The following is an 18,631-nucleotide window of genomic DNA, read 5'->3' on the forward strand; positions in this document are numbered from 1 at the left end:
ATAAAGAGTGATACATATATCTGTTTAATAGCTAAAACACTATTATAGCTATGTATTATTATTATTATACTAACGAGAATTAATATCATTGCCAGTGCAATCATCCATCCCCAGCCACCGTCTGGCGCCAAATCTTCTAAAGTAATTTCATCCTCTTCGTTTATCGATTCTTCCACCTTTGCGATTGCACTCTTCTCTTTATTTTCGGCAGCGTTGTTGATGGTGGACGTATTTATCGTCGTGCCGTTGACTTCTGTCACCGTCATATTGCGGTAATCGTCCTGATTTATTTGAGCACTTTAAAGAGCGTCACGATTTTCACAGAATAAGAGAGTATTTTACACAAAATAGAAAAGTATTTAACAAATGGTGTATCTCAATATCATCAATGCGACAATACTAATTAAATGTTTGACATTGATTATTATTTAACACAAGAAATCTTGCAATAATAAGAAAATGATGTTTTATATTTAATACTGCTATAATATTTGACAGAAATATATATTTAAGAAAATGTGTACAAATTATTTTTAAAATATTCATTTATTTTATTGGATTCAATATATCTTCTTTTAATCATATAAATAAATACGAAAGTAAAAATTTATAACATGAAACAATAATCGTTGTTTATTCATTATGTGAAATATTATTAAATAATAATTTTTTTAACAGAAATATATTTACAGAATTTATTTGTATTAATGTACTTGTCAATATCATTTACATATAATTAGTTTATGACAGCAGATCTTTTATACGCAACACTTACTAGATTAATAAAATCAAACTATATTTTTGCTATTTTCATTGACAATTGAGCTAAGTTTGAAAATAAGATATAAGTATTTACCTAGCGGAATAATGACAGATAAATTTAAAGCAAACGTCAACGTATTCCGATACACTTCCACGATAATCGAAGGTAGACAGTTTCCGACTAAGCGGGACATGCCAGAAACGATTTCGAGGTTCCTCTTATCTACATGCCAAGTGTCATCATTTTAAACACCTATTCTTAAGCCGGAGTGAAATATTAGCACTGTAAAATCCGTAATTACGGAATTGCACGGAGAGAGAAGATGCAAACGCAAACAGAATGTCTCATTTGCACTCTCTGATGCTCACACAAATGCTCCAGTTCAGTCAACTATCATTGGATTCAATAGTAGGGGATGTCATTCTTTATATCTAATTAGCCGACGATAAATGCAAATATCTTAATAAATATTACAATATAAATTTACTCTAAATATAGCACACACACAATCTTTAAATGAAACACAAATTAACAAAAAATTAAAAGTTTTGTAATTATAAAATAAAATTATAAAATCCTTGGATCTTTCCATTTCTTAAAAAATATATCATCAGTATATAAGTAATAGAGTATAATTAAGGATACTTCTCTTGTAATAATTTTAAAAAAAGATTATAAAAATTGTATTGAAAAGTCTTGACAAAATAAAAAAATTGAAAAACTGTTTAAATAAATTCTTAGAATAATTATTTAAATAATAATATTAAGAAAAATATTATAAATAAATTTAATTTACGCGCTATCTGGCTGGATCTTGTGCCTAATAATAATTATATATATGAATTTTTTAATGAATTAGTTAGCATTTAAACTGCGCGCCGAATTAATGTCGAACATTTACTTATGACCGCGGCCTCGTTTAAATTGTTTAAATATTAAGAAGAATAAAATAATATGAGGATATAATGCGTATTTTTAATAAATTTTATTGTGATGTAATACACTGCAATACAATTTCTAGATTTTATTTCTTTTATAAACTATTTCTAGTTTATAAAAGTATTAATTATATTTTCCTTTTTTTTAGTTTAAAATAATATAAAATAATATTTAATTTGATTATATATAAGACAGTTTTATTTAAAAATAAGAAAGCAATACCATTAATGTACAGAATAACTATCTCTGTAAGTAAATTGCACCTGAGCAACGTTCACCCAGTTTACGTCGTACATCTCACAGTTGCATAACATAAGGTGCAATTTGTTCTATATTATCGAATGTTATAACGTAATCGTGAACGTACTTATCTATCCTATTTATAGTATAGATTGCGGCATATTATAGCAGAGGGCCAATGATGTTAAAGATATTAATTCATTATTAGTTTTATTATCAAACAAGTTTATAATGTAAAAATTATCATAACAATTATCGTATTGTATACCTATTCCGTCGAGTAATATTGTGAAAATTTTGTTACAATGATTAAAGTTGAAAAGCAGTTTTATTGATAAAAGGTGAGTGACGTTTTATATACAAGCCCAATGTATCCCTATCGCCTCATACTATCTATATATATATGCAATGTGGACACAGATAAAACGTCCAACCAACGAAGATCGGTCAGTGCTGCGAACGTGTGATTACTCTGGACACTGCCGCTAACAATTATTCGCTAATTATATCAGCCGCCTCCAATTACTTATTCAGGCGAGCCGTAAAAACAACTGTGCTGCTGAGTAAGTAAAGAGTGAGTAATGACGTACGAATCGGGACAAGAAATCGTGCAAAGGAATTTACAGTAAAATCAAATATTTTACGATTAACGGTAAGTTTGATTGTACTTGTTATTTACATGCTATGTACGAGTAATAATTTAATTTCTATAAAAACATTGGAAAATTGCAACATTATAATATATAGTGAAAATGTAAAATGTAAAATGTGAAAATGTAAAATAATGCGAATAACGTATAGCACGTTGTATTATTTATTTAATAAAATTTATTTTAAGTTATCGCATATGATATACATTATTACAATAATTTTCCACATATATACGTGTTATTTTTTACGCTAGAAAATATTAGAAAATGAAAGAGCACAAATGACAGTGTGCGTGTTACTTGCAATTAAAAATATCTTATCGAACTTAAAGAAAATTTACTAGACGAATCGCGTGTACACTATTCCGTTATAAAACAACACAATATATATGACACAATATTTTCTTCGTTCAGCAAGATTTGCCAAATTCCTGACTGCAGACTACGCTTTGCATGTCATGTGACTCCTTCCATTGCCGAATGCCGAAATAATTTGTCCTTGCCGTTGCGTAACGTGCATATTATATATAATATTGTTTATTGCTATGTAGATTTTTAGGAGTATATATATATATATATACGATTCGGTGGTCTGCGCGCGCAACGATCATTCGTACTAAATCCCCCGCTTGACCGATGTATTTTTCCACAGGAGTAGGAGTGGAAACAAGCAGAGAGGAATAAATATAATAGACAGCAATACTATTTGCCGTTTAGTCAGAAGCAGAAAGTCACGCTGTAGTGGTAAGCGTATTTGATTGGCGTTTAGCGAGTGTGATATTGGTATTGATTAGAGAGCGCTCACGTGACGATGATTCAAAGAAGAACCGTTGGCAACCTAACTCTCGGCACGTTTTAGCAGTAATAATTTATAGTAAACCACATAGCTGTTCTCGTGGATAATGGCAGAAAACAAGAAAAATGAGACTAAAGAAAGAGCTCCCGATGGTGGCTGGGGTTGGTTCGTTTGTCTTGGAAGCAGTCTAATTACGGTATGTTAACAGAGAGTTATTATATTACTATTATATAAAGCTTGAATTATTAATTTACGTTCAACGCCTAAATAAAATATGCTGTAAAGAAAAAGAATACATAAAAATCTATTGTTAGAAAAACGACAGTGTTATATATAATGAAAAGCGATGCAGAGAATTTACTTTGAAGGACTTTCTCCAAGGTTTACAAGAACTATTATTTTTACACAAGAATTCTTTACTTTTATTACACTGTTTGTTACTAAATGTCCTTCAGAGTATGTACGTACTCTTAATAATGCTGAGAAATGTGAGACATTTTAACACACTAGAATGTCGGGGAAAATCATTATGATCCATTTTCAATTCTAACAATTATTATATACAATATACATTAAGAAAATTTTATCTGTTGTCCCACTAATAATAATGCAAATTGTAGCTCTCTTTGAGATCTTTGGATCCATCATTCGGGCTGCTATTCAAAGATCTGTTGGAGGATCTCAATATCGATTCCACAGGGACATCAATTATAATGGGCACCTTAGATGCCATTGTCAATTTTTCAGGTAAACGTGATTTCCGCAATATACAAAAATACAAAAGAAATTTGTAATTATGTTATTTTAAAAGAGCAGATTATTTATTCTTCAAAAAAACTATAAATTTACAGGTTTTTTAGTCGGTCCATTATTAAAAAGATATTCTTACCGACAAGTCGCATTTTTTGGATCTTTACTGAGCTGCTGTGGTTTAATAATTACATCGCAAGCCAATAGTATGATGTATATTATTTGTACTTATAGTGTATTAGGAGGTACATATAAAATCTACAAATGATATAATTTTGCCGTCTAAAAATACAAATTTTTATAATTAGTATTTTATTTTATAACTGGAATTTACGACAGGTCTGGGTACTGGCCTTGCCACGGCTTGCTCCTTCGTCGCACTGAATACGTTCTTCGACAAAAAGCGTGGCCAAGCAGTCGGCTTTTCCATGGCGGGAACCGCGTTGGCAATGATGCTCGTACCATTGGTAAGCAATATATTTGCAAAAAGAAAAATTTTTTCTAATCAGCTATTTATTTGTACAGTTAGTACACTTTCTGCTGGACATATACGGATTTCGCGGCACAACACTTATCGCTGGGGGATGGGCATTGCATTCTGTAGTGGGATCATGTTTGTTACGTCCACTTAAAGAACGACCGTTGCCACCGCTAGTCGAAGTAATTATTTTAAAATATTGAATTGTCATATTGTTCAAAATTTTTACGTATATCTCGAATTTTTCTATTATTTTTATATTGAATTAACCAAAGAATATACATATTTACGTACAATAAAATTGTTGAAAAAAAGTAAAATATCTAATAAAATATACATATTTCTTCTTAGATCAAGACTGAAGAACAAGAGAGCGATGCTTTATTAATGAAACCTAATCCTGGAGAACGAAGAATGTCAAATGGATCAACGTGGACCAAGGATCAAAACGTAGACAATGAATTAACCTCACCCCAGAAGAAATCATTCCTGAACAAGATAAAAACGACTTTTGACTTGGATCTTTTAAAAAATTACACGTACTTAAACGTCACTTTAGGTTGCAGTTTCTTTTACGTGTCCGAGTCAAACTTCAAACTAATGACTCCTTTCTTTCTCTCGAGCATCGGTGAGAGAGTTTGATATAATTTAAGTTTAAGTATTTGTATAATTTAAAACATATAATCAGTACCGTAGCAAAGGATGTCTATTACTTCGTTGAAAGGGCTCCCGTGTGTTCTAAACATGGAAATATTGCAAATGATTTGCGTCGCATCCAAATCTGTTTAGAGCAATATTATAGGGACCTGGATCGAAAGACACCGATCTCGGCAAACATCCTCGCTACGGCACTGCTCGTGAGTTACATAAACTGCTCGTAGGAACTTGACGATCGGCAGGAATGACGAAAGCGGAGGTGGCCTTTTGTCTGTCCCTGACTGCGTTTACCGATATCCTCGCTAGACTGCTGCTGCCGACGCTATTCGACAAATTCGGCTGGAAAAAGCGCATAATCTTTTGGATCTTCTGCCTCCTCGTTGGAATGATGCGCTCCAGTAATTCTCCCCTTCAGTTTAAAAGCGCTATTATTAAGCTTAATTTTCTGCAATACGCATTTATTTATTTTATTTTATATTATTATAGCATTTTTTAAATTAAACCAAACATAGATAGATAGATAGAGAAATTAATACAGCTAGAATATAAATTTGCAGAAAGCTATGAATAAGTACAGAAATTTAATATTCTTTTTTTCTTTACACAGTATTAGCGGAACAATCGGAAAGAACACCATTGATTGCTATGTTTGTAATAGTTGGATTTTTACGTGGCGCTACATTGGTAAACTTAAATCTCTGCATATCCGAATGTTGCACTTTGAAGAAATTACCGAGTGCATTTGGAATATTTATGGTGTTTAAGGGATTATGCGTAATCACTATGAGTCCTGTAATCGGTACGTTTTTTTACAATAATATACGAGATGATAATTTTATTTATATTAAAATAATAATGTATATAATTAATCTTTTGTATTTATTTTTTGTTAAAAAAAGGATACATTAGAGATGTTAGCGGTAGCTACAAGCTGTGTATTCACGTGATGACCGCCATGATATTGGTCACATTTTTCATATGGAGCATTGAATTTTTATATGGTATCTTTTGTAGACAACTTGCCATTGTTAAGAAATTACAACAGCACGTAGCAGAAACTAGCACGTAGCAGTAATATTTTTAATTTAATAACAGTTTCTCATAAAATAATTTACTATATTTTTATCAATTATATAAAATTTTTACGATTTAATTGGCGTGAAAACCACTTAAATATAAAATAAATCATTGTTTTTTAAAATAATTTTTTTTAATTATTAATTCTTCTGTTAATTATTTCTTTAATAATGATTTTTTATAATTAATAAACTATAAGTTGGAAAATGACGATTAGTTGTGCGTAAAAATCTCTGTCATAACATGATTATTTTCCTGTGCAAAAAATAATCCCCGTGGATTAAATTGGATCAAAGTACGTTTTCTCAATGACTTCATAATCTTTCCGATGCACTGATATCTTATCTACATAGATGCAATGCTACGTATTTTTACAGGTGCAACAAACTCATTTCTCTTCTGTTTATTCGTGAAATTTCCTTGTCAAATCCGTTATCATTATGTACACAAATAAAAAATCTGATCATCGTTTTCTTGAAAGAAGTTGTCCGAAGAAAGATTATCAAATTAAATAGATTTGATATAAATACTTTATATATAATAAATATTTATTTTTACATGTCTGTTTATGCTCTCTTCTAAAAAAGAAAACTGCATTTTTTTATTTCAAATCACATTATAAAGTGCTCCGCTAAGGCGCGATAGAATTGCGACATTCGCGACTGATATAACATAAATGTGATATAGCACAGGTCATCACTTGTGTCGTTGCACTTATATGCGCGAGATAATGAGAGCCGCGTTAATTAATTTGCATTGAGCGCATAAAAGTGACTGCAAATTAAATATCCCGAACTCTGCACTGCACGCGCCGCGTGCAGTGACGCTCGCGAGCGAAAAACAACTCTGTATGAACTCTATACGATTGCGCTCGATCTCACAAGAGCACAGAGTAGCGGAGCCGGTTTTCGTCGCGCTTCCTCCTCTTCGGCCAGTCTCGCATCGTCCGCAGCTCGTGTCAGAGCACTTCCTCGGCTTCATGTGTACCGAACGTCCATATCGGAGCATCTTAAAAAATCCCGTTTGATATTTAAATGAATTTTTAAAATTGCCACGCGCGTGAGTGTTAACGTGTCGTGATATTATGCTGCGACGTTGAAAAATTTTCCGACCATACTTAAAATTAAATTATGTATTCCGATAACTGCTTGCCAACGCGAAGGCTTGACGACTCGGTTAAACAGCTTCGCTTGATTGCGAAGTAAGCAATTCGCGCGAGAAGAAGGAAGAGAGCAACTGAGTCATTAGTACAGATAAAGAAGCTAAATGAGGAGTAAACAGAACAACAAGCTGAACATGTTATTTCAGATAACTATTTCGTATACTGTTTTCAAGTAACTGATCGATCAAGCCGGCAGTTTATTTTCGCCTGCACTTTGTTTTCAATCTTGAATCGTGGATCTTTAAAAGTAAACAAATAATGTCAATTTTGTTGTCAACTTAAACGTAAAATATTCTTGCGAAACCTACTAGAAGATATAAGAAAGTTCTATAAATAGAGTGAGCTTGCAAAAACTATCAGGAATTATACAAGAAGTTAAGTTTTATCAGTAAAGTTTTACAAATGAGTCACCTTGCAAAAACTGTTAGAAGTTATAAAAAACTTTCGCAAAAATTGCAAAGTTTATAATTTAAATAACTTATCGAAGTTGTTACTCTATTTTTCGCTATAACTGTAATTAGTGTAATTGCAAGCTTATTCTTGTTATTAAATATTATTATTTCTAGTTAATTGAAAAAGATATATTAATAGGGGTTACAATAAAATGTGCAACTACGTAAATGTATTATAAAACCTGCAGCTGCTTCTAAAAAAAACATGACATTCATGTATAAAGTATATGTAAATACATAATGCATGAAATGAGCTGAATTGAAATAAGAGGGGCCTTATCCGTAGCGCGTATCTTATCACTTGTCCAATCTAAATTTGTAATTGTGTACGTTCTCTGGACGATTAGGTTTACAGTCTGCCGATGGTACGAATACGGGATACAACTGAAAAGGACTCTCTAGGCATGTGTATCTCATGAAATATTTGCAGAACGATGACTGATACGATTGATAGAATGGCACGTGGTGTGACAGATCGGGGCTGGGCATGGATGATTGTCGTCGGCGTGACTGTTATTAATGTGAGTCTCTTTTATTATGAAGCGATTAATTGAAGCCATTTTATTGTTATAGTGAGTTTTAATCTCCAATTTTAATTCTATTCAAAATTCTTTTTCAATAATTTGAAGCTTGTTCTAACAAAGAAATCGAACTGAAAATTTATGAAAACATTTTTTAAAGATATATATTAGTTATTTTTGTAGTATTTATGTCAATAAATTTGATAATGTTCTATTTTCTGCGATAAAAGTCCTGTGTAAATAAAAATTATATTTAAATATTTTATTACAATTCTTGTAAAATTCTTACTTTTTATTTTCTTAAAAAATTGTAACTTTTTTATCCGGAAAATTCTTTTGATAAACAATATTCTAAAAATATGTGAATATTGCGACGTTCGAACATTATTTTCAAGAGAATAATTGCAATTTCCTTTATCAGCTAGCCGTGCTTCCGGTACAGCAATGTTTTGGCCTTATCTTCGCGGAACGTTTCGAAAGTCTCGGCCTCACCGCGACTCAAACGAGTCTAATTCTTCATCTTAATGGGACAATAGGTTGCAGCCTCGGTCTAATAAGCGGTCCGATGATGAAGAGATTCGCCTTTCGTCAGGTTGCATATTTCGGCGGTCTGACAGTTGTCCTTGGAATCTGCGCAGCTGCCTTCGCCGTGTCTCTTCCGACTCTTATTATCACTTACTGCGTTATCATTGGTAAATAATTCAGTAGTCAATAATTCTATAGAATACTAAGGCCTGAATAAGAGCCGCTAATATATGACAAGCCGCTTAATCGTTTGTACTGAGCACCACTGAACTCTAACAATAAGAGAAATGTAGACTCATACAAAGAGTGAAGCAATGGTTGTACACGCACACGAAGTGAAGGAATCTTTAAAGCATTGGTTGCTGCAATGTACTTTTTGTTCGGCACTCAGTGGCGCTCAACGTTACAATTTTCAATCATTTCAATTACTGCGGAACAAGTAATAATGTAATTGTATTTTTGTGAATTTCCAAGATTATTATACAATTAAAAAATCTAAATTTTTATATATTATCTATATTATTATTATCTTAAGAAAATAAAAGTATTACAAAATGTTTAACAGGTATCGGCCAAGGAATTATTTATCCAGCGACATCGTTAGCTATAAACACGTATTTTCGCGAGAAACGCAATGTAGCCATGGGATTTTCAGTTACGTTAACCGGTTTGGGTCCAATCTTGATGCCCCTTTTGATAGTTGTACTTCTCGAAAATTTCGCCACGACCGGCACTCTCTTGATCCTTGCTGGAATCGCCATGCATTCCCTCGTTGGTGCATCGCTATTAAGATCGTTTGAAGAGCAGAAAGAGGTGAGTTAAAGGTACGTGAAAAAAAAGGAGCAATTTTATATCGATCTTCTCCATTTTTCATCTTATATTTCAGTCACCCCATTGTCACATCAACAATATGCGAAATGTAAAACATATTTTGGAAGGATCTCTTTCTTCTTCCATTTTTAGCCGAGCGTTCCGATAGACAAAACTACCGATATATCGAAAATGGAAAATTCACTTGTTGATATTGAACCGAATGTAGAAAATAACGCGGTTCAACGCCAGTTGTTAAATGAAGGAAACGCCGAAGAGGAAAGACAACTGTACCATCGTCCAGAGAATAGCAAAACAGAAGACAGTAGACAAACTTCGTTCCTTAGAAAGATTATTGCGAACATGGATCTTAATCTTCTTCGTGATAATCGTTATATAGCGTTAATACTAGGTAAATTACGAACAACTAAATTTCCAGGTTTTGCCTGAAAATAGAATTAAAATCTTGAGAGATGTATGTAACATGTGTCTCAATAACAGGTGTGGGTGTCTCGTTCGTGGCCGAGACAAATTTCAACGCAATGATACCTTTCGTCCTGGCCGAATTGGCGAGCCTCGACAGAACATCGATAGCTACCGTGATGTCGGTTCAAGCTGCCGCGGATATCTCAGGACGTCTTTGCGTACCGTTGTTGGCGCAAAAAACTGGCTGGACCTGCAGAAATCTTTATGTGCTATCCCTGCTGGGATCGACCGTCGGAAGGACTAGTACGTACCGCCACATAAAGTATACGAACACGAGGAATCTCTTCACGAGGTGATCTTTGGGGTGGGTTGATTAGCTGGCTAAGTGCATATCGTATATCGGCAATCGATACCATCGGCAAATCATTGATCGTAATGAAATCATTGATTGTAATGTTTAACAAACCACAGTAATGTTATATTAATTATTTATATTCTGACACATATCTAAATATTACAATGTACTTTAGCAAGATATATTCATTTGATTATTTAATTGTTATGATATATCTATCTGCTTTGTTAAAAAATATTGATAGAAAACAATTGAAACCGATGGAATCTGTCAAAAATTTTATCATATTCTATCGTAATCTATCGTTCTATTTTTTATATTCCGAAAGAAATGTTATCGTTTCCTATCGTTTTCTATCATTATTTGATAAAAACGTTTTTAAATATATATCATTGAAATATCGATAGAATTTTTATAGTAACTTATTATTAAAACCTTTTTGATGAAATTTATGAATAAATTATTAAAACATTATCGTAATGAATTGGTTATTCATGATAATTTTTTACTGTTCATAACTACGATTTAAAACGATCATATCGTTTTCTGTCAATTCTTTTTAATAGGGTGGATTCATTCACGTGTGTCTTATTGATCTACGCATTCCCGATGTTTTATGTAAACTTCTGTATGTACAAAATAAATTCTCATGTTAGCTTCTTAACAGTTCTGTCAACGTGGGGTAATATCTACGCCATCGTGATCGGAGTAGCCGTGATCGTCGGACTGGCAAAGGGAACCAAAGCTGTATTCCAAGCTCTAATCATTCCCGATTACGTGCCATTGGAGAGGCTGCCGGCTGCATCCGGTATTCTGATGGTTTGTAACGGCATCATGTCTATCAGCGTGGGACCAATTATCGGTAAAGGGAAATTCTAAATGTATAATGAAAGGAGCCTATTTCGTTTTAATGTTAAATTCAATTGTAATGTTTAACGGGGCAATATTATTATTTTTTATCTTATTTACTTTATCATTATTGTTTTATCATCTTATCTATTTTAATGGAAATATTTCTTTTAGGTTTGGTCCACGATTCAACAGATAGTTACGTGGGTGCGCTTTATTTCACATCCTGTCTCAGTCTGTCCTGTGTATTCCTGTGGTTAATAAGTGGACTGTGGACTCTTGGTAGAAATAAGAATCAACAAAATTTGTCAGAGAAGCAAGAAAATTCTCGCGAAAAAATATAATTAATTTAGGAACGATTTAACATTTCCAATTCATAAGTGCACAAGCATTGATGTATTTTGATATGTTATACATTTATAATATATAGATATATATATACCTACTTTTATAAGAATTTAATATAATAATTCTATAAAATTTCTTTGTGATAATATTGCATATCATTATTAATTGATATACATATGTTGATAAATATATAGAAAATTTAAAATACTTTTTGCACAATCATTAATAATTTTGTAAAATTATCAATAAATGTACTTAATTTAAGTTTTCACATTAAACTCATTAATATATTACAAATAATTCTATAAAAAATAGTAATAATTTTATTAAAATACTGAACACTTTTATTGCGACATGTACAAGCGTTTTATTATATTGCGCAAGCGTATACAATATATTGCAATATATTGCAACATATTGTTAAACTTGATTATCTTTAATAGACTAAGATTGTTCTAATCTAAATAAGAACTTGCACGATTTTCAAATACACACATTAATAACTGCTTATCAGAACGCACAAGTTGATATACGTAACAATTTATTTGTGCAAGAGATATAAACGTTAAAACATATATACGCACACACGCGCATACATTCACACACCGATATATAAATCATCACATAATCTCATAACATCGATTCCTGTTATTTTCCTTCCTCTCCCCGCTTCCTCTTTGCACGAGTCTTACAATGCTGTTATAACAATCCGATAAGAACTTAATCACTGTACCTAAGTATATTTAAAGTTAAAAATTTGCATTTGTTGTATATTTTTATGTGTGTATTTAAATGCAGTAAAAATGAGAGAAATTTTCTGTGTAATTTATTGTTGTAATTTAGTTACAATAATAAAAAAGATGTAATATACTATAATAAAATTTCATATACGTATATGTATATATGTATGTGTATATACATGTATGTATTATAATATTGTTTACATCTTATGGCAATGACATTTCTGCAAAGCTTTCTGTTCAATTTTAGTCCAACAACATCTCTCATCGTGCTCTGATCATATCCATATTGAACGTCCGAAGTGATCAGATTAGATTAATCGTCAGCTTAGACGCTTTCTTATCTTTCGCAAAAGTGTCCAACGGCAGTGTAGCTTTTATCATTCTGCGAGAACGCAATACTATGATCGGACTAGAGTAACATGCTAAACTTTGTGTTATTTGCCTATGTGTATTATAATTATCAGTTTATTAGACCAATTAAATCTGTGGCGATCAATTCACAGAAAAAGAGATAAATTGTGTAAAAGTTATTTGTATATGTTGTGTAATATTTTATAATATATGATAGAGAAAGAGACAAAAAGAGGAGAAAAGATAGAATAAATTTTTTTTCATAATTATTATGTATGTATAAAAATACATATCAAAAATTTAATTAAAAATTTATAAAAATAATGATATTACATAATAGTAAGTAGAATTTCGTAAAGTTTATTTATATCAGAAGTAAAATACGATTAATTGTGATTTAAAATTGCAGATAAGACGTTCACGAATGCAGGAATTGTCAACGTATTTAAATAATCGCGGTATCAATCGATGAAGATAAGATATTGACGGCCAGCTGACATCATCGGAAAACTGCAAGTCACAATTATTACATAAAATCAATACTATTATGGAATGATTAATCTAAGAGATGATGCAGGCTTAACATTTTATTGAATAAAGTGTGTGCTGTTCGCAAGCAATTGTTAAGTAAAACACAATAATCCAACAGCTGCGGACGTGAATAAACATGAGAGCAAAACTTCACGCAGATATTTATTTGATGAAGTGAATTTTTAGTGTTGCACGTATTATTTATTTTTTAAACATAAATTAATATTATATTTCATTTTATTACATAATTTGATTTTATACTGACCTATAAAATGTCGACGAAAGTGCCGCCAAATGGGGGATGGGGATGGATGATTGTCGTAGCTTCAGCATTAAATGCAGTAAGTTATCATACATCTTATCGAAAATACGATTAAAAAATATGTCAAATTACTAAAATTTTTGCCGCGTGCGAAGATCGAGATTAATCCGTACGAAAATTGTATAGATATCTACTATCCCGATTATACAAGGATTCGGATTGATATTTAAAGATGCTTTCGCCGCGCTTAATCTATCTGCAACGGATACGTCAGTTATAATCAATGTAAATTTGGCATTCGGTATGATACTCGGCTTAATCAACGGGCCCCTGTTGAAGATCTATGGTTATAGAAAAGTGGCGATGACCGGAAGTATTATATATGCAGTCGGCGTAACACTGACGGCATTCGCCAATACCTTTACTCTTCTTATAATTTGTTACGGAGTGCTAGCCTGTGAGTAAAACAGAATCATTCGTCGGATAATATTAATAATGTTTTGCATACGTAAACAATTATTTATTAGCAGAGAATATTATATGTTTAACATATTTTTCCCCAAAGTATTTTGAACAATTATTTTAACTATAATTATAAACAGATATTTATTATTATGTAAATAAGTTAAACATAAAATGATCATTATTAAATATGATTTGTTCCATTGGACATCAAGCTTTGTGAGTTTTTTAAATAAAAGCATATATCTGCGTTGTAAATTAATTATCAAGTTTGTCTACATAGCTATTGGCATGAGTATGTCAATGTCTGGATTTTCTCTGGCGACCAATTCTTATTTTACCACAAAACGAGGACGAGCAGTAGGCATGGCAATAACTATCACGGGATTGGGTCCAATTATTATGCCTCAAGTAGCATCCTTCCTACTTTCATTTTACGGCGTTCAGGTATCGTGAAAGTCACGTTTTGATAAAAAAAAAGAAGAAAAAATTTAGCAATCAAAGAATCTAATTATTCGAAAAGTTTAAAGTTTTTTAATTCCCGACGTATAATACAAGATGATTATATCAAGTAAAGATATTGGAATGTGCACAGTTAACTCTGCCAAATAGAGAAATATTGCCTGTGTATTTATACATATTTAAATATCTCGATAAAAGGTATTTCGTCCGATATGGCTTTATTTACGACGAATGTTGTCGATCGTAAAGTACAACAGCTTATCAATGTAGGTCGCACGATGCACGTTTGTTTATTTTCTATTGCTTGTTATATGACCCATAGCTAAACATTTAACTAACGCGATCTTCTCTCTATGCACTGTCAATCTGTAACATCGATAAAACGTTAAGTGAAAAATGTATATTTTTATAATTCCCAATTGACTTATCGAGAGTTAAAACTATTAGCGAAATGCTGCTAAAGAGATTATTACAAATCTTATTGAACAAACGTATGTAATACAAAAGATATAATATTAAACAGGGGACCGTCTTGATACTTGGCGCTTACAGTTTTCATTCGATGATAGGCGCAATGTTGTTGCAACCGATTAAATGGCATATGAAAAACGTGCCTATCTGCTTAGAAACAATCACAAAAGAAAGTCCTAAAGTTTTAACTAACGTTAATGACAAACAAGGTATTTGCTAATCAAAAATACGTATGTCCATGATATACCTACTCTTTGCCGGCAATTTGTAATTGCTTCCAGATACACCGAATCATTGCGAGGAAGACGAAACAAATCTACAGTCTTCGATACTGACGTTAAACAATTATCAAAGGAAGCGGAAAACGACAATATCCAGCATCGACCACGATGTCGAAGTTAAGAGCATTTATGGATTCGATATGCCTTTAACGCGACAGATTTCTACAGACGGAACGAGTATGAGCTGACTTAATAATATCTTATTAATTGATAATAAATAAATTAGTTAAAATTAATTAAACAAAAGCGACGTTAAGAATAAAATTTCATATCGTTTCAGTATTGTACGACTCAAATTACGACACCGAGATTAATGGAGCCTCAAAGATGAATTTACACGGCAGTCGAAGGGGTTCAAAATATCCATGGTGGAATTCGTGTAATTATGCCAAAAGGATTATGTCAATTAAAGCTAATTTGTACAAATGCGACAGATGTCAAAATTTAGATTTGTTAGTTAAATTCTACGGTAATAACGTACATGTTTTTTTTCAGCAAAAAGCGTGGATAGTATCCATCTCGGTAGTAGTGTACAAATTTTTGACGAGCCTATTTCAATAACGAAAAAACTGACATTTATTGATAACGGTGTAAGCAAAAATAATGGCGAAATAAATCAGAACGTTGTGGAAAAGAATTCGCTATTGGAAAAAGAGATCGATAATACAATCAAAGAAAATGACGACGACTGGTCAGTATGAGAGTATATTTACGGTGTAGTAGTAAGTGATAAATAAAATAAAATATAATAATATTTTGTATATAAAATTATCATCTGCATCATAGAGATGCACGATATGATTATAATTATATAATAAGAAATTAATAAAATGTAACAAATATAAAATATAATACAGATATAATATAATAGCAGTTAGATTAACAAAACATATAAAACATCGTTTTTCGATGAACAATTAAGTGATGTAACAATCTTGCAGTAACAAAAATAATTCGACCGTATGCCGCCTTCTGCGACGAGTGGCTGATCTCTACGATTTCGATCTTCTACGCGACCCAATCTACGTGAATATCATGTTGGGGATGTCAATCGCGATTTTCGCGGAAGTGAACTTTTCCATGTTGACGCCGTTTATTCTAGCTGACATGGGCTTAACAACGGCAGAAATTGCCAACATCATGAGCATCATCGCGATAGTCGATCTCGTTAGCAGAGGCGCGGCGCCTTACCTGGGGGAGTGGCTACGTCTGTCAGCCAGGATGATGTACATGTCCAGCCTGTTTCTTCTGATAATTAGCAGAACCTGTAACGTATATCGATTATCCATCATTATCCGACTTTGAACGAAATTATAAGAAAAGCAAGAATTTTAATAGCGATAGGATGATCTCTAACTATTTTTTGCCGTAGCGCTGATATTTGCACATAACTTTGCTTCAATACTGGCCGTCGCAATCGGTTTGGGAGCGGCGAAAGGAATTAGGTCGGTGTACATGGCCTTAGTCGTACCCAGCTACGTTTCCATTCAAAAGTTACCCAACGCCTCGGGGATTCAGATGCTGACCAACGGAATGATTCTTATGAGCGCTGGTCCTATTCTCGGTACGTGCACAACAATAATATTATATATAAAACAATTAAATACAGCCGCTGTTCTTCTGATATAATTTGTCAATTGAGAAAATCTAAATAATAAAGAGTCGACTTTTCTACAGGTATAATACGAGATAATACTGGAAATTACACGATCTGCATTATCTTGCTCAACTTTGTGACCGCTATTACGCTGTTTATGTGGACAACGGAGTTGCTAGTACGACGAAAATCCGCCCGACAAAAATCACCCGGAACATCTTAATACCACGCTGAAAATAATTGTGTTTCTGTAAATAAATCATTTTCCAAATAATTCAACGGTACGCAAAAGTTCCGAAGGTGGTAAAATAATATGCAGTCTAAATATACTTCGTACGTACACGAGAATGATTATATGCGACAATTTTACGAGCATCATGAAAGGGAATTAAAAATTCTTCCACATTTCCTTGTAAGCGGCGCATCAGACCAACACGGTCGCAATTAAGGTCGTGTCCTTGTTTGATACCATTTACCATGGAAATGGATCTAATTAAAGCGTTAGTCCTCCCCAGACACGACTGGAGCCTTTAAGAACAAACAACGGCGGTACACCTTGTAGACAATAGTACATCTTTTCCCACTATCTTCCGGCGGGTGTTCTCACGTTTCGCTGCGACAGGCAACGTGTGATCCTCCTGAGGAGACCTGAAAAGGAAGTTCGAAGGTCAATGAATTGTAGATATTGTTGCATCAAGTAAGTTAATTTATTCGACGCTGTTAGTTTCATCTTTTCTCGCATCGAGTTCTTGCTCATTAAGTATAACACCTTTTTTCGTGACATCGAATGGTTATAATATACGCACGATATCACTTAATTTTCCTGTGCAATGGCTCGAAGCACGGAAGTAATTTCGTTTCTTTTCTATTGAGGAAGACCTAAATGTAGACCTAGAAAAACTTAGAGATACGTTGAACATTTTTTTTGTTAAATATATTTTTAATATAATAATTTAATTATTATATTATATTATATTATAAGTAATTTACAATATAAAATATATATATCTGTAAATATATATGTGTAAATTTGTTAAATTACTTTTTCATCTTTGCCTGATGTGAGTGAAAGAACGAGCGCGGAATTCAACACAAAGTCTCGTTTCACCGTACAATTGGAAAAAACTGATTTATGCAATATGCATATAAGCGTATCACGTACGAATGTATATTTAGATGCAGCAATACTCAAATAGTCTGTGACACTTCTTGGCGGACGTCCAGCTTTCCGCTACGAAATCGGCGAAAGTGACGATCGAACGTGGTTGGCAAATACATAAGAGGCGAGCTCAAGTAACATATACTTAAACGCGACGGGATTTCAAAGCAACCACGCCCGCAGTTTTCTAAAACCGAGATAATAACATGTAACGCTTTAAATAATTTATCACACCATGTGAGTATGATTTAATATATTAAATTATAAAAAATGTTGTATTGCGTCGCATAGAAATATGTGTGACACGATTCGCAAGAGCTATAAATATTTTCTTAATTTGTTGGAGAAATATAAAACTTATATGTGCGAAATAATAAGTTATCCATTATTCATCATTTATTATTTGCCCATCTGTTTTCTATTATTCATTATTCCTCATTGTTTATTTTATGTCGCACCAGAATTCTTTTAACGTAAAATAAAATATGACTGAAAACGAGGAAAGCTTTTACCC

The 18,631-nt window shown here is 32.6% G+C and overlaps 4 protein-coding genes across 8 annotated transcripts in view; 3 read left to right on the forward strand and 1 right to left on the reverse strand.

The window, feature by feature from the left end:
• Positions 1 to 976, reverse strand: part of LOC105452891 — a 3,792-nt gene extending 2,816 nt beyond the window's left edge. Inside the window, exons 1-2 of the mRNA XM_011694444.1 lie at positions 857 to 976; positions 15 to 253 (exon numbers count right to left, since the gene is read on the reverse strand). Of these exons, the coding sequence (XP_011692746.1) occupies positions 15 to 253; positions 857 to 956 (339 nt within the window). The 5' untranslated portion in view covers positions 957 to 976. The remainder of the gene's footprint in view (positions 1 to 14; positions 254 to 856) is intronic.
• Positions 977 to 2,377: 1,401 nt separating this feature from the next.
• LOC105452629 (monocarboxylate transporter 1-like) lies at positions 2,378 to 6,362 on the forward strand. The gene is made up of 10 exons (XM_011693910.1): positions 2,378 to 2,594; positions 3,245 to 3,584; positions 4,009 to 4,135; positions 4,240 to 4,383; positions 4,478 to 4,605; positions 4,664 to 4,798; positions 4,968 to 5,244; positions 5,516 to 5,671; positions 5,881 to 6,072; positions 6,173 to 6,362. The coding sequence occupies exons 2-10, from the start codon at positions 3,495 to 3,497 to the stop codon at positions 6,340 to 6,342; spliced, it is 1,419 nt and encodes a 472-aa protein (XP_011692212.1). The 5' UTR covers positions 2,378 to 2,594; positions 3,245 to 3,494; the 3' UTR covers positions 6,343 to 6,362.
• Positions 6,363 to 6,475: 113 nt separating this feature from the next.
• Positions 6,476 to 11,915, forward strand: LOC105452628 (monocarboxylate transporter 9-like). 5 transcript variants are annotated; one of them, XM_011693906.1, is made up of 8 exons: positions 6,476 to 7,759; positions 8,312 to 8,485; positions 8,907 to 9,177; positions 9,576 to 9,823; positions 9,974 to 10,232; positions 10,322 to 10,549; positions 11,269 to 11,463; positions 11,625 to 11,915. In XM_011693906.1, the coding sequence occupies exons 2-8, from the start codon at positions 8,399 to 8,401 to the stop codon at positions 11,792 to 11,794; spliced, it is 1,458 nt and encodes a 485-aa protein (XP_011692208.1). In that variant the 5' UTR covers positions 6,476 to 7,759; positions 8,312 to 8,398; the 3' UTR covers positions 11,795 to 11,915. The 5 variants fall into 5 exon arrangements, with proteins under 5 accessions (XP_011692208.1, XP_011692209.1, XP_011692210.1 ...); XM_011693907.1 differs by having other exon boundaries at positions 6,476 to 7,623; XM_011693908.1 differs by having other exon boundaries at positions 6,476 to 7,551.
• Positions 11,916 to 13,192: 1,277 nt separating this feature from the next.
• On the forward strand, positions 13,193 to 17,335 carry LOC105452630. The gene is made up of 11 exons (XM_011693911.1): positions 13,193 to 13,231; positions 13,302 to 13,764; positions 13,872 to 14,142; positions 14,431 to 14,594; positions 15,133 to 15,289; positions 15,362 to 15,538; positions 15,642 to 15,740; positions 15,857 to 16,052; positions 16,303 to 16,628; positions 16,734 to 16,925; positions 17,039 to 17,335. The coding sequence occupies exons 2-11, from the start codon at positions 13,696 to 13,698 to the stop codon at positions 17,179 to 17,181; spliced, it is 1,794 nt and encodes a 597-aa protein (XP_011692213.1). The 5' UTR covers positions 13,193 to 13,231; positions 13,302 to 13,695; the 3' UTR covers positions 17,182 to 17,335.
• The last annotated feature ends 1,296 nt before the right edge of the window (positions 17,336 to 18,631 follow it).

The sequence above is a fragment of the Wasmannia auropunctata genome, unplaced genomic scaffold (assembly GCF_000956235.1).
Source record: "Wasmannia auropunctata unplaced genomic scaffold, wasmannia.A_1.0 LD336026.1, whole genome shotgun sequence".
Classification (NCBI taxonomy): domain Eukaryota; kingdom Metazoa; phylum Arthropoda; class Insecta; order Hymenoptera; family Formicidae; genus Wasmannia; species Wasmannia auropunctata.

Coding starts and splice junctions, on each gene's coding strand:
- LOC105452630 (XM_011693911.1), top strand. CDS start 13,696: ATGTCGACGAAAGTGCCGCCAAATGGGGGATGGGGATGGATGATTGTC. Junction 15,290..15,361: donor TAACGTTAATGACAAACAAG/GTATTTGCTAAT, acceptor AATTGCTTCCAG/ATACACCGAATCATTGCGAG. Junction 16,053..16,302: donor AAAGAAAATGACGACGACTG/GTCAGTATGAGA, acceptor ACAATCTTGCAG/TAACAAAAATAATTCGACCG.
- LOC105452628 (XM_011693905.1), top strand. CDS start 8,399: ATGACTGATACGATTGATAGAATGGCACGTGGTGTGACAGATCGGGGC. Junction 9,178..9,575: donor CACTTACTGCGTTATCATTG/GTAAATAATTCA, acceptor AATGTTTAACAG/GTATCGGCCAAGGAATTATT. Junction 10,550..11,268: donor ATCGACCGTCGGAAGGACTA/GTACGTACCGCC, acceptor GCTTCTTAACAG/TTCTGTCAACGTGGGGTAAT.
- LOC105452629 (XM_011693910.1), top strand. CDS start 3,495: ATGGCAGAAAACAAGAAAAATGAGACTAAAGAAAGAGCTCCCGATGGT. Junction 4,136..4,239: donor TGCCATTGTCAATTTTTCAG/GTAAACGTGATT, acceptor ATAAATTTACAG/GTTTTTTAGTCGGTCCATTA. Junction 5,672..5,880: donor CGTTGGAATGATGCGCTCCA/GTAATTCTCCCC, acceptor TTCTTTACACAG/TATTAGCGGAACAATCGGAA.